The sequence below is a fragment of the Octopus sinensis genome, linkage group LG21 (assembly GCF_006345805.1).
Source record: "Octopus sinensis linkage group LG21, ASM634580v1, whole genome shotgun sequence".
Taxonomy (NCBI): Eukaryota; Metazoa; Mollusca; class Cephalopoda; order Octopoda; family Octopodidae; genus Octopus; species Octopus sinensis.
This window is the reverse complement of record NC_043017.1, coordinates 12,143,823-12,158,180: the sequence shown is the minus strand read 5'-3', so window position 1 is coordinate 12,158,180 and position 14,358 is coordinate 12,143,823. Positions and strand designations below refer to the sequence as shown.

Here is a 14,358-nt window from a genome sequence, read left to right as displayed (position 1 = left end):
TATCTACATGTTATGTATTGAATTCAAAGTAGTGGTACCACCTTTTATCTTTCAATCAAATGATATGGTTTCAATTTGAATTGTTTCTCATATTTTCATTTCAAACTGAAATCTGTTTTCCATTTCAGATCTTTTCCATTTGTTGAGTTACACGTGATTCCGTGTATAAACTCTGTTAAGAAACACATAGCCTCCAGAAAAACAAGAAGACCAAAGTTAAAAATGCCTTCAATCTGAGACCTCTTGGATCAAGATTAAGCTTGGTTGTATGCTCAACAACCATGTGGTCTAGAGTTCAGTCTAACTGTGTGGTACCATTGAAAAGTGCCATCTACCTCGAGTTGATTAAAGTCTTCTGAGTGAGTTTCATTTTCAGAAGGTCAAAATAGTTCGCCACATGTGTATGTTTGTTCCTTCTCGAGCCATGCCTGGCTCATAAGGGCCGGTTTCCCGGTTTGCTTGGCGTATAGGTTTCCCACCTGGACGGGACACCGGTCCGTCACAGGTGAGCTGCAAGATGCAGAAGGAAAGAGTGAGAGAAAGTTGTGGTGAAAGAGTCAGCAGAAGTTTGCCATTACCTTCTGCCGGAGCCGCGTGGAGCTTAGGTGTTTTCGCTCATAAACACACACGTCGTCCGGTCTGAGATTCGAACCCGCGATCCCTCGACCACGAGTCCGCTGCTCTAATCACTAGGCCGTGTGCCTCCACACACATGTGTATGTGTGTGTGAGAGAGGGGAGAGAAAGAGAGAGAGAGAGAGAGGGAGAGTGTGTGTGTGTGTTTGCCTTATGTTTATCCCACACTACCGATTGGAAACCCGGTGTTGGTTTGTTTACATCCATTTAACTTTGCCGTTTGGCAAAAAGACCTATAGAAAAAGTACCAAAATTAGAAAAAAATAAAAATAAAAAATAAGATCAATTTTTCGACTAAAATCCCTCAAAGTGGTGCCCCAGCATGGTTGCTGTCCAATACCTAAAACAAATAAAAGGCAGAAGATAAAAGAATATAAAAACAAGTAAGCTTGAGGGTTACAGAACATTTATTTGATATTTTTGCTATGTTTTTCATTTTCTTTACATCCGAATACATATATACATGTGTGTATGTGTGTGTGTGTGTATGTGTATGTGTGTGTGTGTGTGTGTGTGTTTCATACCATCTCAACCGGCAACAAGTAACGCAATACTCTACGGCTACATTCACTTCACTTCATCCAACAACGACAACGGTAGCGAATAAAGACACAATAAGAAGCTGTAGGACAGAAAACGATGACTGTACAAACTGCTGCCCGCTGATATTACAGCCATCTTCATGACAGCAACTGGTGCAAATCCATTTGTTTTGGTTTTTATCACAGGGAATGTCCTTATTCTCCTGTTTTTGGATGTGACAAGAAGCATTCACAGAACATGTTTTTATGATGGACAGCTTCTCACTGACGTCTGCAAAAATAAATAAAAAAAAAAGAGTAAAAAGACAAAGAAATACAATGAAAGTACAAGAAAAATTTAATACAGATACAACATCCACTTTTCAAGACCCTTGGGCTCCAGTGACTTTCCGGATTACTTATTTCTCCAAACTACGGTTGATCGCCTCGACCACCATGCTCGAAGCAAAACAAATACTAAATTTATACAGGCAGGAGTGGCTGTGTGGTAAGTAGCTTGCTAACCAGCCACATGGTTCCAGGTTTAGTCCCACTGCGTGGCATCTTGGGCAAGTGTCTTCTGCTATAGCCCCCCGGGCCGACCAATGCCTTGTGAGTGGATTTGGTAGACGGAAACTGAAAGAAGCCTGTCGTATATATGTATATATATGTTAATGTGTGTGTCTGTGTTTGTCCCTCTAGCATTGCTTGACAACCGATGCTGGTGTGTTTACGTCCCCGTCACTTAGCGGTTCAGCAAAAAGAGACCGATAGAATAAGTACTGGGCTTACAAAGAATAAGTCCCGGGGTCGATTTGCTCGACTAAAGGCGGTGCTCCAGCATGGCCGCAGTCAAATGACTGAAACAAGTAAAAAGAAAAAGAAAACAAAGGCATAGCTGTGTGGTAAAGAGTTTACTTCCCAACCATAGGGTTTCAGGTTCAGTTACATTGTGTGGCATGGCAGCTTGGACACTACTTTTACTTAAGCCCTATGTCGACCAAAGACTGAGCAAATTTGGTAGGAGGAAACCGAAAGAAGCCCATTGTATATGTGTGTAAGAGAGAGAAAGTGTGAGTCTTTGTCTGCCCCCCACCCCACTGCTTGACAACCGACGTTTTGTTTATGTCCTCATAACTTAGTGATTTGGCAAAAAAGACACGTATAGGGTAAGTACCAGTATTTGGAAGCTTGTCATGTAATAAATTAGGTGAAAACTGTACAGAAGCTTATCAAATACTCCTGACTTTTTCGTTGGCACAAGCGATTCAAGGACAGTAGAAAGGAAGTGAGATATGATGAGAGGTGTGGGAAGGAGAAGGACGCCAGAACATCGGACTGGTTGAGAAAATTAGTAATGCTATGATGGACTGTGAAGTCTGGCATAGCATAGTAAATTCCATTGTCTCGACCACGGTCGAACAATGATGATGATGATACCTTGAAGACCAGTATATACATTTCAGCCCCACAGAGAGCAGCAGTGAAATCATTTTCAGAATTCATGAATTAATTTTTCCTGTTTCAACTTGTGCTTATGCCGACGAGATTCAACAAAACACATTGGACTTAATGTTTAGTAACCACATCCTTTCTGACCACGATACGATCATCTGTAGTTTAGCCATAGATCAATTTCTGATTTAGTGATGTAATACCACTTTACCATCTGCAGTATGATGACTAAAAGTACATAATTATAAGCACTTATACATACTATACGGACTGGTTGAGAAAATTAGCAGTTATCTGGATGAAGACTATCGTGTGTCTATATAGACAATAAGCATACAGTTTGGAGTTTCTGTGATGTAAAATAATTCATAAAGATCTGTATGCACAAAATTTATGCAAAGTTTGTTCCTAGGGTGTTCATTGATGAGGATCCTAGTAACCAACAACTTGACGGAGAGGTGAGGCAAAACTGTCCCTCATCTTCCTAACAGTTCAGATTTTCCTCTCTGTGAATTTTGGCTGTTTTCTAAGCTGAAGGAGAACCTCAAGGGCAGGAGAGGAAGGGGGCTATAACAAGAGTTCTGGACACTGTCACTTCGGAAGACTTCTATGGGGCCTCGACGAAGTGGCTGGAGTGAGTGCTACAAGTGCACTGACAGCAGATTTTACTTTAAAGGAGATTAGAGTTTTATACTTCTTGAAATTTATAAATGTCTCTCCTGAAAAATCTGCAAACTTCAGAAATACAACTTGTTCAAAAAATCCACGTCTTATACATTGGTAAATACGATAATTTTGAAAAATAAAACAGTACCCAAAAAACAGATAAGAAGTAATTGCCATCAGTTCTGATGGGACATGGGACGTACCTGAATAAGCTACGATGGTTTGGCATGTGTCCAACGCTGGTCCACATTCGTGCAGGTTTAAATCGCTCATGCAAAAGTTGTTAGTCAACTCATTGTCACATTCGTAGCATTTTAGGCTGGAAATACAATCTGGAACAATAAAGAAACAAAATTAATGATTTAGCAATAATTGAATTCCACTGGCCACCCCAAGTGCCACTTCTGTGTTTCAAAGAATGCCTCGTATTTATTAAGGCTTTCATTGAACAGTGTCAATCTGGTAATGTTCTAATAATGGATGGCTTTCATCTCCCCTGTGTTGACTGGTAACTATATCTGTATCATCTCTTGTGAAAGGTAGGAAGGTCCAGTTTGCTGGACATTGTTGTAGAGCTGAAAACGAGGCAATTTCTACTCTTCTCCTCTGGAAGCCATCTACTCGTGATACCAGAGGGCGCACACTCTCCTACCCTGATGTAATCTCCAGGGATATGGGCATCCAGCACCAGGACCTCCGTAATGCTATGATGGACTGTGAAGTCTGGCATAGCATAGTAAATTCCATTGTCTCGACCACGGTCGAACAATGATGATGATGATACCTTGAAGACCAGTATATACATTTCAGCCCCACAGAGAGCAGCAGTGGAATCATTTTCAGAATTCATGAATGAATTTTTCCTGTTTCAACTTGTGCTTATGCCGACGAGATTCAACAAAACACATTGGACTTAATGTTTAGTAACCACATCCTTTCCGACCACGATACGATCATCTGTAGTTTAGCTATAGATCAATTTCTGATTTAGTGATGTAATACCACTTTACCATCTGCAGTATGATGACTAAAAGTACATAATTATAAGCACTTATACACACCATATGAACACAAAGTATCCACAGTGCATATACAAGTTTATAATCTAGCTACTTGATTAAATCCTATATATATTTTATCTTTGATTACAATTGATAAATATGAATTTACTTAAATCAAATTTATTCACATCTGAATTATTTTGGTTATTCATACCTGGCTGGGATGAACGAACTAGATTTTTAACTTGAATATAAGAACTGCCTGCCATTGTATTTTACCAAAGGTTCTGTCCATTCTATCTAAATTCAGGACCAGGTACTGCAGTAGTGTAGGGATCAAAGGCCCACAGCTCTTCAATGCCTTGCCACAAAAATTTTAATATCTGCATAAGGTGGAAGTAGATGTCTTCAAAAGGAACTAGACAACCTCCTCTCTACAATATCGGATGAACCAACAGCCCGACATGAAGTGCAGATGTGGGCAGCGGGACCAAACTCCCTTATGCACCCAATGGGCCAACAGCTGGAACAAAGGCACATACAGGAGTGGTGGTGTGAAACACTCTGGACTGAAGAAATCAGAAAGACCACGGTGGTGCTTTCGCATGATCACAGCCATATAGCAGAAATGAGCAAAAGAGTCAGTATATATATATATGCAAGAGTGGCTGTGTGGTAAGTAGCTTGCTAACCAACCACATGGTTCCAGGTTCAGTCCCACTGCGTGGCATCTTGGGCAAGTGTCTTCTGCTATAGCCCCGGGCCGACCAATGCCTTGTGAGTGGATTTGGTAGACGTAAACTGAAAGAAGCCTGTCGTATATATGTATATATATATATAAGTGTGTGTGTATATGTTTGTGTGACTATGTTTGTCCCCCTAGCATTGCTTGACAACCGATGCTGGTGTGTTTACGTCTCTGTCACCTAGCGGTTCGGCAAAAGAGACCGATAGAATAAGTACTGGGCTTACAAAGAATAAGTCCTGGGGTCGATTTGCTCGACTAAAGGCGGTGCTCCAGCATGGCCGCAGTCAAATGACTAAAACAAGTAAAAGAGTAAAAAAAAAGAGTATATATATATATATATATATATAAAATTTTCACTGTTTCGTAATTATTAAAGGTAGTAGATGAGATTGACAGGTAGTGGGGAAGTGGGTAATGGGAATGAAGCCAGTGGTGCTTGGGGATGGGGAGGGCTGATCAGGTTTTTGCTGCTTGCCGATATGTTGGATTAAGAGTTAATCTCTTGAAAGTATTTACAAAAACACATTCCTTTGTTTTAATCCCTACTGATCATTTCATAGTTAATCTTGTCCAAGTGCTAATCCTTTATCATTAACTCAAGAACAGAATATGAATTGCTGACAAACTATTTGTCTATAGAGGAGGGTGCAGCAGAGACATTAAGCAACAGAAGCGGTAGTGGTGGTAGTGGTGGTGGTGGTGGTGGTGGCTGCGCTAGCAAAGGTTAGGAAAATCTTTTCCAATTCTCAATGAGGAAGTGCTCCATATATGGCATTAGGAAGGGCATCCAGGTGTAGAAACTCTGCCAGATCAGATTGGAGTCTGGTGCAGCCATCTGGTTCGCCAGACCTCAGTCAAATCGTCCAACCCATGCTAGCCTCGGTCGACCAATATCAGTGGATAGGGTAGACGAACACTGTAAGAAATCAGTCATATAAATAACTGCATATATATATATATATCATCATCATCATCATCGTTTAACGTTCGTTTTCTATGCTAGCATGGGTTGGACGATTTGACTGAGGTCTGGCGAACCAGATGGCTGCACCAGACTCCAATCTGATCTGGCAGAGTTTCTACACCTGGATGCCCTTCCTAATGCCATATATATATATATATATATATATATATATATATATATCGTGCCGGTGGCATGTAAAAAGCACCCACTACACTCTCAGAGTGGTTGGCGTAAGGAAGGGCATCCAGCTGTAGAAACACTGCCAGATCAGACTGAAGCCTGGTGCAACCTCCTGGCTTCCCAGACTCTGGTTGAACCGTCCAACCCATGCTAGCATGGAAAACGGACGTTAAACAATGATGATGATGATGTATTATATATATATATATATATATATATATATATATAATATGTATGTGTATGTATCTATGTGCATGTATGAATATGTATGTATGGACGGATTGATGTTTGCGCTTGTCTTCACCATCATTGCTAGACAACCGTTATTGGTTTATTTATGTCCCTGTAACATACCGGTTCAGTAAAAAGAGACCAACAGAATAATTACCAGATTCTAAAGCAATTACTGGGGTCGGTTTGTTGGACAAAATTTTTCAATGCAGTGGCCCGGCATGGCTGCCGTCCAATGACTGCAAATAAGATGATAAAAAAAATCTCAATATAAAAGCAAACAGTAATATGTATATGTGTGTGTGTGTGTGTGCGTATCTATATACACACACACACACATATATATAAGATATATAATATTGTGTATTATATATCTTTAAGTGTATATATATATATATATATATAGGAGATGTACTTGCATAGCAAGTGATTTGATCTGAGATCGTGTGCTAGAACGAAAACAATTGCAGCGTGGAAGGTGTTTATAAGCCATTTAAGAACACACAAAAACTGTTAGATTCACTTCAGCATTTAAATTTAATTTGTCAAAATATTTTCGTCGCTTCGAGGCCGCGACCTGTTCACTGTTGTTATATATATATACTAGCAGTATTGCCCGGTGTTGCTCGGGTTTGTAAGGGAAATAACTATATAAGCATTTTTAGAGAGTTATAGCCAAAAAATAGCAAAAAAATGCATTAAAAATGGAAAAAAAATGATGGTAAATTTTTTAAAAAATCGTTGACTCATCGTAGACATTTTTAGAGAGTTACTTCCCTTATATAATAGCGAAAAATGCATTAAAATGGAAAAAAATTATGGTAAATTATTTTAAAAATCGTAGACTCATCGTAGACGCGCACTAATACCCAGAAGGGCTCGATATGAATCACGACTATAAAATACCCGCTTTTGGTTACACTGCAAAATGTGGGAGTAGTTAGGAATCTAAATTGAAGGGGACAGACACTCACACAACTACAGTTTTATATATGTGGGAGTAGTTAGGAATCTAAATCGAAGGGGACAGACACTCACACAACTACAGTTTTATATATACTCACACAACTACAGTTTTATATATATAGATATCTATATATATAAAACTGTAGTTGTGTGAGTGTCTGTCTCCTACGATTTAGATTCCTAACTCCTCCCACATTTTGCGGTGCAGTTTAACCAAATTCGGGTATCTTATAGTCGTGATTCATATCGAGCCCGTCTGGCTATTAGCGCGCGTCTACGATGAGTCTACGATTTAAAAAATAATTTAACATCATTTTTTATTCCATTTTAATGCATAATTTTTCGTGTGTCGATGGCGGCGGAGTTGGCGTCCACGCTCAAACACCTGCACCTGTGTTTGCTTCTCCCCCTTCCCTCCCTCGTGAAGCTGTGGGGAAGGGAGTGTAAAGAAATCAACGTCGTAATGCGTTGTCAAGGAGACCAGCATTCTTTTAGAACAACGACTTCATGGCTTGAAGACACCAAAACAGAAATGGCTAAGAAAGCCCGAATTGGCATCTATAAAGGAAGTAACTCTCTAAAAATGCTTATATAGTTATTTCCCTTACAAACCCGAGCAACGCCGGGTGATACTGCTAGTTATATTATATAAATGTGTGTGTGTGCGTGTATTATATGCATGTTAGTGGGTGTATTATATTTCATAAAATGTATATACCCATATACACGCTAGACACGCACATGAGTGCGTGTGTACTTTCGGATCAATAAATTCATACTGGAAATTTGTATACTGTCGTCTGCACTAACTCAGCATCAATAGTGTTCAAATGTAAACACGGGTACGGTAGTAGTAGTAGTAGTGGTGGTGGTAGTGGTAGTAGTAGTAGTATTAGTGGTGGTGGTAGTGGTAGTAGTAGTGGTAGTAGTAGTGGTAGTAGTAGTAGTAGTAGTGGTGGTGGTTGTGGTAGTGGTGGTAGTAGTGGTGGTAGTGGTAGTAGTGGTGGTAGTAGTAGTAGTAGTGGTGGTGGTAGTGGTAGTAGTAGTGGTGGTGGTAGTAGTAGTAGTGGTGGTAGTAGTAGTGGTAGTAGTGGTAGTGGTAGTAGTGGTGGTAGTGGTAGTAGCGGTGGTAGTAGTAGTAGTGGTGGTAGTGGTAGTAGTAGTAGTAGTGGTAGTAGTAGTAGTGGTGGTAGTAGTAGTGGTAGTAGTAGTAGTGGTGGTGGTGGTAGTGGTAGTAGTAGTAGTAGTAGTGGTAGTAGTAGTAGTGGTGGTAGTAGTAGTGGTAGTAGTAGTAGTGGTGGTGGTGGTAGTAGTAGTGGTGGTTGTGGTAGTAGTAGTAGTAGTGGTAGTAGTAGTAGTGGTGGTGGTGGTAGTAGTGGTGGTAGTAGTAGTAGTGGTGGTAGTAGTAGTAGTGGTGGTGGTAGTGGTAGTAGTAGTGGTGGTAGTAGTAGTAGTTGTGGTGGTGGTAGTAGTAGTGGTAGTAGTAGTAGTGGTAGTAGTAGTGGTGGTGGTAGTAGTAGTAGTGGTGGTAGTAGTGGTGGTGGTAGTAGTAGTAGTAGTAGTAGTAGTAGTAGTAGTAGTAGCAGCAGCAGCAGCAGTAATATATATGTACGTACGTATGTGTAAAAACTGTTTGCATATATGGTGTGCGGCCCATGGGCCAAACAAGATTTGGGATCTGACGATACGCCATAAAGCTAAACCCTTTATGGACGGGAAATCTCATGTAACCCCATAAACCGGCCCCTCCCCATTTCTTATATCTACTGCTCTACATCTTAGAATGTGCTTTCTTCTTTCGGATTTGTTTTTTTACAAACGATACTTATTAGTAAATATATATTAATGCGTGCGCACGGGTGTGGTTATATTAAGACATACATACATACGTACGTACATACATACATACATACGTACATATATACATACATACATACATACATATATACATACATACATACATACGTACATACGCACATACATACATACATACGTACATACATAAATACATACATATACATACATACATACATACATACGTACATAAATACATACATACATACATACATACGTACGTACATACATACATAAAAACATACATACATAATACATACATACATACGTACATACATACATACATACGTGCATACGTACATATATACATACATACACATGTGCGTATATGCGTATGTGTGTGTATGCGTGTATACACACAGAAACACATACGAGAATAATATGCAAACACGAAGCACAATAAAGTATATATATATATACGATCAAAACACAAATACATTTACATATACAGAAGGAATACACACACAACACATACTCTCATCATATACACATACGCACATACATGCATACACAATCTACACACATACACACAACATATAAGCATATACGCATACACTAACCCATATACACATAGAAAAAGATACACACGCACACACACTCAAATAAGTACACACATATATATACCGTCATGTATAAGTACACATACAAACAGTTACACACACACACATACAATGCATACACGACATGTCCACATACATGTAACTCAAACACACATATATACATATACAACGGACATACACAAACGTATACACATATGCAACACACACACACACACACACATCCAACACGCACGTCCAACGTACTTAATGCACTTCCCATACAACACAAACACACAACAGACAGGCTGACATACGCATACATATATACATACATACATACATACATACATGCTTACATACATATATACATACATACATGCATACATACATACATACATACATACATACATACATACATATATTCATACATACATACATATATTCATACATACATACATACATACATACATACGTACATACATACATACATACATACATATATTCATACATACATACATACTTACGTACATACATACATACGTACATACATACATCATACATACATGCATACATACATACGTACGTACATACATACACACATACGCACAAACACGTACGTACATACATACATACATACATACATACATAATGAGACACTCGTTTGATTTAGAACGATTTTCCTCGCAAAAGAACAAAAGACATACAAAAATAAAACTGAATAACAAATAATTAAAAATACATAAATAAAATCATTCCATGGTTGATGAATAAACGAATGGTGAATGGACGAATAGAGGAATTATAGAATGACGGAATTTCAGAAGAAACAAACAAAACGAGACGACGGAATAATAACGTTAACATTAAATATTAAAATCAATGAATGACTTAATATGATAATGAAGAGTTGTTAAGAGACGAACCTGGACCCAGGAGGAGTAAAATGAGGCCAGATATTAATGTATGTCGGCAGCCTGACGTTATCATGGCGTAGCTCCTCTCCTCATCACTCCCGTCTTCATCATCACTATTAGCATCAGCAGCATCGTCGTCATCGTAATGATAGTCACACCATCTTTATCAACACACAAAAGCTCTACAGGTATTCAGATTTACTCCCACCTCTCTCCCTCACTTTCACTTTCTCGAATTTCTCTCTCTCTCTCTCTCTTATGGAACTTGTTTCTCTTTGTCTGTGATTCCCGCTCTTTCTCACACCCCTTTCTCTTGCGCTATGTATGTACGTACGTACGTACGTATGTCCATCACTTACTGTCGTATTTTCAAATTGCGTGCTAGTTCCAGGTTCAGCCCCACTGCGTGGCGCCCTGGGTAGTGTCTTCTACTACAGCCTTGGGCCAACCAAAGTCTTGCGAGTCTATTTGGTAGAAGGAAACTGAAAGAAGCTTATATATATATATATATATAATATATATATATATTATATATATATATATTTTTTACTCTCTCACTTTCACTTCTCTTTTGAGTGCGGCCATGCTGGAGCACCGCCTTTGGTCGAGCAAATCGACCCCGGGACTTATCCTTTGTAAGCCCTGTACGTATTCTATCGGTTGCTTTTTGCCGAACCGCTAAGTGACGGGGACGTAAACACACCAGCATCGGTTGTCAAGCAATGCTAGGGGGACAAACACAGACACACAAACACACACACACACCACACACACACACACACACACACACATATATAAACAACTTATAAATGAGGGCAAACGAAAAAATTTCTAATGCCAAATATGCCGAAAAATTGGACATATTGTCCATTACCATGAAAAATTATATGGTAATGAACAATATGTCCAATTTTTCGGCATATTTGGCATTAGAAATTTTTTCCTTTGCCCTTATTTATAAGTTGTTTATAATTTTAACCTTTAAAGGTATTTTTTAATATGCTGACCATTGATAAAATTTTATCCTACATTAAATATATATATACATATATACGACAGGCTTCTTTCAGTTTCCGTCTACCAAATCCACTCGCAAGGCATTGGTCGGCCCGTGGCTATAGCAGAAGACACTTGCCCAAGTAGCCACGCAGTGGGACTGAACCCGGGTATATATATATATATATATATATATAGGGAGAGTTTACGAAAAAAACACAACAAAAGACGAAGACAGGTGGTGTACAAAACAAACAGATGTATTAGTATAACGCTCAGGAATAGAAAAAGTCTTTTACGTTTCGAGCCTATGCTCTTCGACAGAAAGGGACACAGAAACCAAGGAGAGAACAAAAATGTGTGTAGTGGCTAACGATCTATCATATATATTATATATATATATATATATATATATATATATAATATATATTATATATATATAATATAATACTAGCACTATAGCCAGGCTTTGCTTGGGATTAAGTTAGGATTATTAAGCTAATCAAGCTCTTTATTTCAAACCAAACTAAGTAACATCGACGTCAAATTTGAAATTGGTAAACTTTTGGCTGAAAATGAGCTGCTGACAATTTGATTGGGAAATCCCATAAGGAATCGGTTTATCGATTTTTTCCACTCATCGATTTTTTTTCCCCGTTTTTGGAGAACTTAAAGCATTCAAAGATCCCACGAGTCCTAAGTAATGCTGGCATCAAGTTGGAACAAAATTCATCAAAATTGGTAAAAGTGATGGCTGAGAATGGGGTGTAGCCAATTTTAGTGGGAAGTGCTATAAGGAATCGGTTTGTCGATTTTTTTTTTTATCCTGATGAAATAGAAAACCCCATAAGGAATCAGTTTATTGATTTTTCACTCCAAATAGGACTTAACCGAACACAACATTGCTAATTCAAAAACATCAATATTTATACTTTAAAGTTGGTTTTCATACCCAACCCAGTTCTGCAGAATCAATGTCGCGACGGGAGCGCATGGGTTGGGAACTTGATCGGCAGAGGTGATCAGGTTGCATATGCCAACCCTTTTGCCCCCCCCCATCATGTAACCCCCCTTTGCCCATGGGTTGGGAACCCTTCCAGTAAAGAAAATAGAACGTCCAAAAGTGCCCCCTCTGTGTGAGAAGCGGTTATGTTCAGGTCACAACTAAGTATATGTATATGGGCAACACACACACAAACATATACGTACATACACCTATTTTCGAAACATTGTTTACAAAATAATAGCTGATCGTTTGCGAAGGAGCTTGTCTCGGGTAACACACACACACACACACAAACAAACAAACATATACTCGTACGTACACATACCTATTTTCGAAACATTGTTTACAAAATGCACATTGAAAACGGCCAGCGTGTGTACTTCATCGCTTTCTCTGCTGCTCAACTGATTGAGCAACCAAGATACAACACTCACGGCTATCTTCAAACTCTGCCAGGTAGACTTGTTTGCGCAAGATCTGCTTTATCCTCAAGTCCCGTCATAATACACATGGAATAAGTGGCAGCGAAGGAAGATAGGCCGAACCGTTGATGGTCACTCTGATATTAAATTTGATAATTGCCTCGGCAGAGTGTACACGGTTCACCCGGGCCAACAAGAATGCTTCTACCTCCGATTGCTGTTTCACGAGGTAAGGGGTGCAGAATCCTTCGACCAATTAAAGACCATGAATGGCCATACGTGTGCTATATTCAGGGAGGCCTGCTAGAAGACAGTACGCAGTGGGGTGCTACGCTTGCGGAGGCTGCTGTTTCAAAGTCACCAAAAAGTCTCAGAGCTCTGTTTTCTGTACTCCTGCACATTTACCAACTTCCTGATCCCCATTCATTGTGGTTAAAGCACAGACACGACCTATCAGAAGACTTCTATTACCAGGCCCAACTGCATTATACTTGCTTGCCTGCTGAAAATGATTTCATTTACAACTGCGCTTTACTTGACATAGAGAACAACATTGTTTCTCTGGGAGGTAATACCTTACCTACATACGGGCTGCCACAACCATTGCGCCACGGTACACCTTCAATACTAACAGAGTTAATATGTGAAACGTCTTATGGCACTGAAGCTCTTAATCAATGCATCCAGCAAAATGAGCCCAAACTTCTGCCTGAGCAACAGTGGGCTTACAGTACCATCTTTGACCACATGCAAAAACGAAAAGGGGGTATTTTTTTCTCTTGATGCACCTGGAGGGAAAAAACGTTCGTTGTTCAGCTTTTCCTTGTTAAAGTAAGGCACCAAAAAGATGTAGCCACGCTTTCCTCCTGCATCAAGCAGCTCATCTACTAAGTACCAGTTATACATATCCTTCAAGCGATATATATGTGTGCGTGTGTGGTTGTATGTATATGTGTGTATGTAGTATATGTACATATATATATATATATATATATATATATATATATATATATATATATTATATATGCGTGTGTATGTGTGTGTGGGGTGTGTGGTGAAAAGTTTGCTTCACAGAAACTTGGTTCGGGGGGTGGGTATATGTATGTATGTATGTATGTATGTATGTATGTATGTATGTATGTGTATGTATGTATGTATGTATGTATGTATGTGTATATATATATATATATATATATATATATATATATATAATATTATACAATTGCAGCGTGGAATGTATGTAAGAAACACACAAAAGCC

At 39.0% G+C, this 14,358-nt stretch overlaps 1 protein-coding gene across 2 annotated transcripts; it reads right to left on the bottom strand.

Moving 5' to 3' along the window:
• Positions 1-1,058: 1,058 nt before the first annotated feature.
• Positions 1,059-10,856, bottom strand: LOC115222915. 2 transcript variants are annotated; one of them, XR_005003328.1, is made up of 4 exons: positions 10,684-10,856; positions 3,481-3,609; positions 1,133-1,448; positions 1,059-1,098 (listed from the first exon to the last, which is right to left on the bottom strand). XR_005003328.1 is itself a non-coding variant. In XM_029793307.2 (3 exons), the coding sequence occupies exons 1-3, from the start codon at positions 10,745-10,747 to the stop codon at positions 1,213-1,215; spliced, it is 429 nt and encodes a 142-aa protein (XP_029649167.1). In that variant the 5' UTR covers positions 10,748-10,856; the 3' UTR covers positions 1,071-1,212. The 2 variants fall into 2 exon arrangements, 1 of the variants encoding a protein (XP_029649167.1); XM_029793307.2 differs by having other exon boundaries at positions 1,071-1,448.
• Between the last annotated feature and the right edge of the window lie 3,502 nt (positions 10,857-14,358).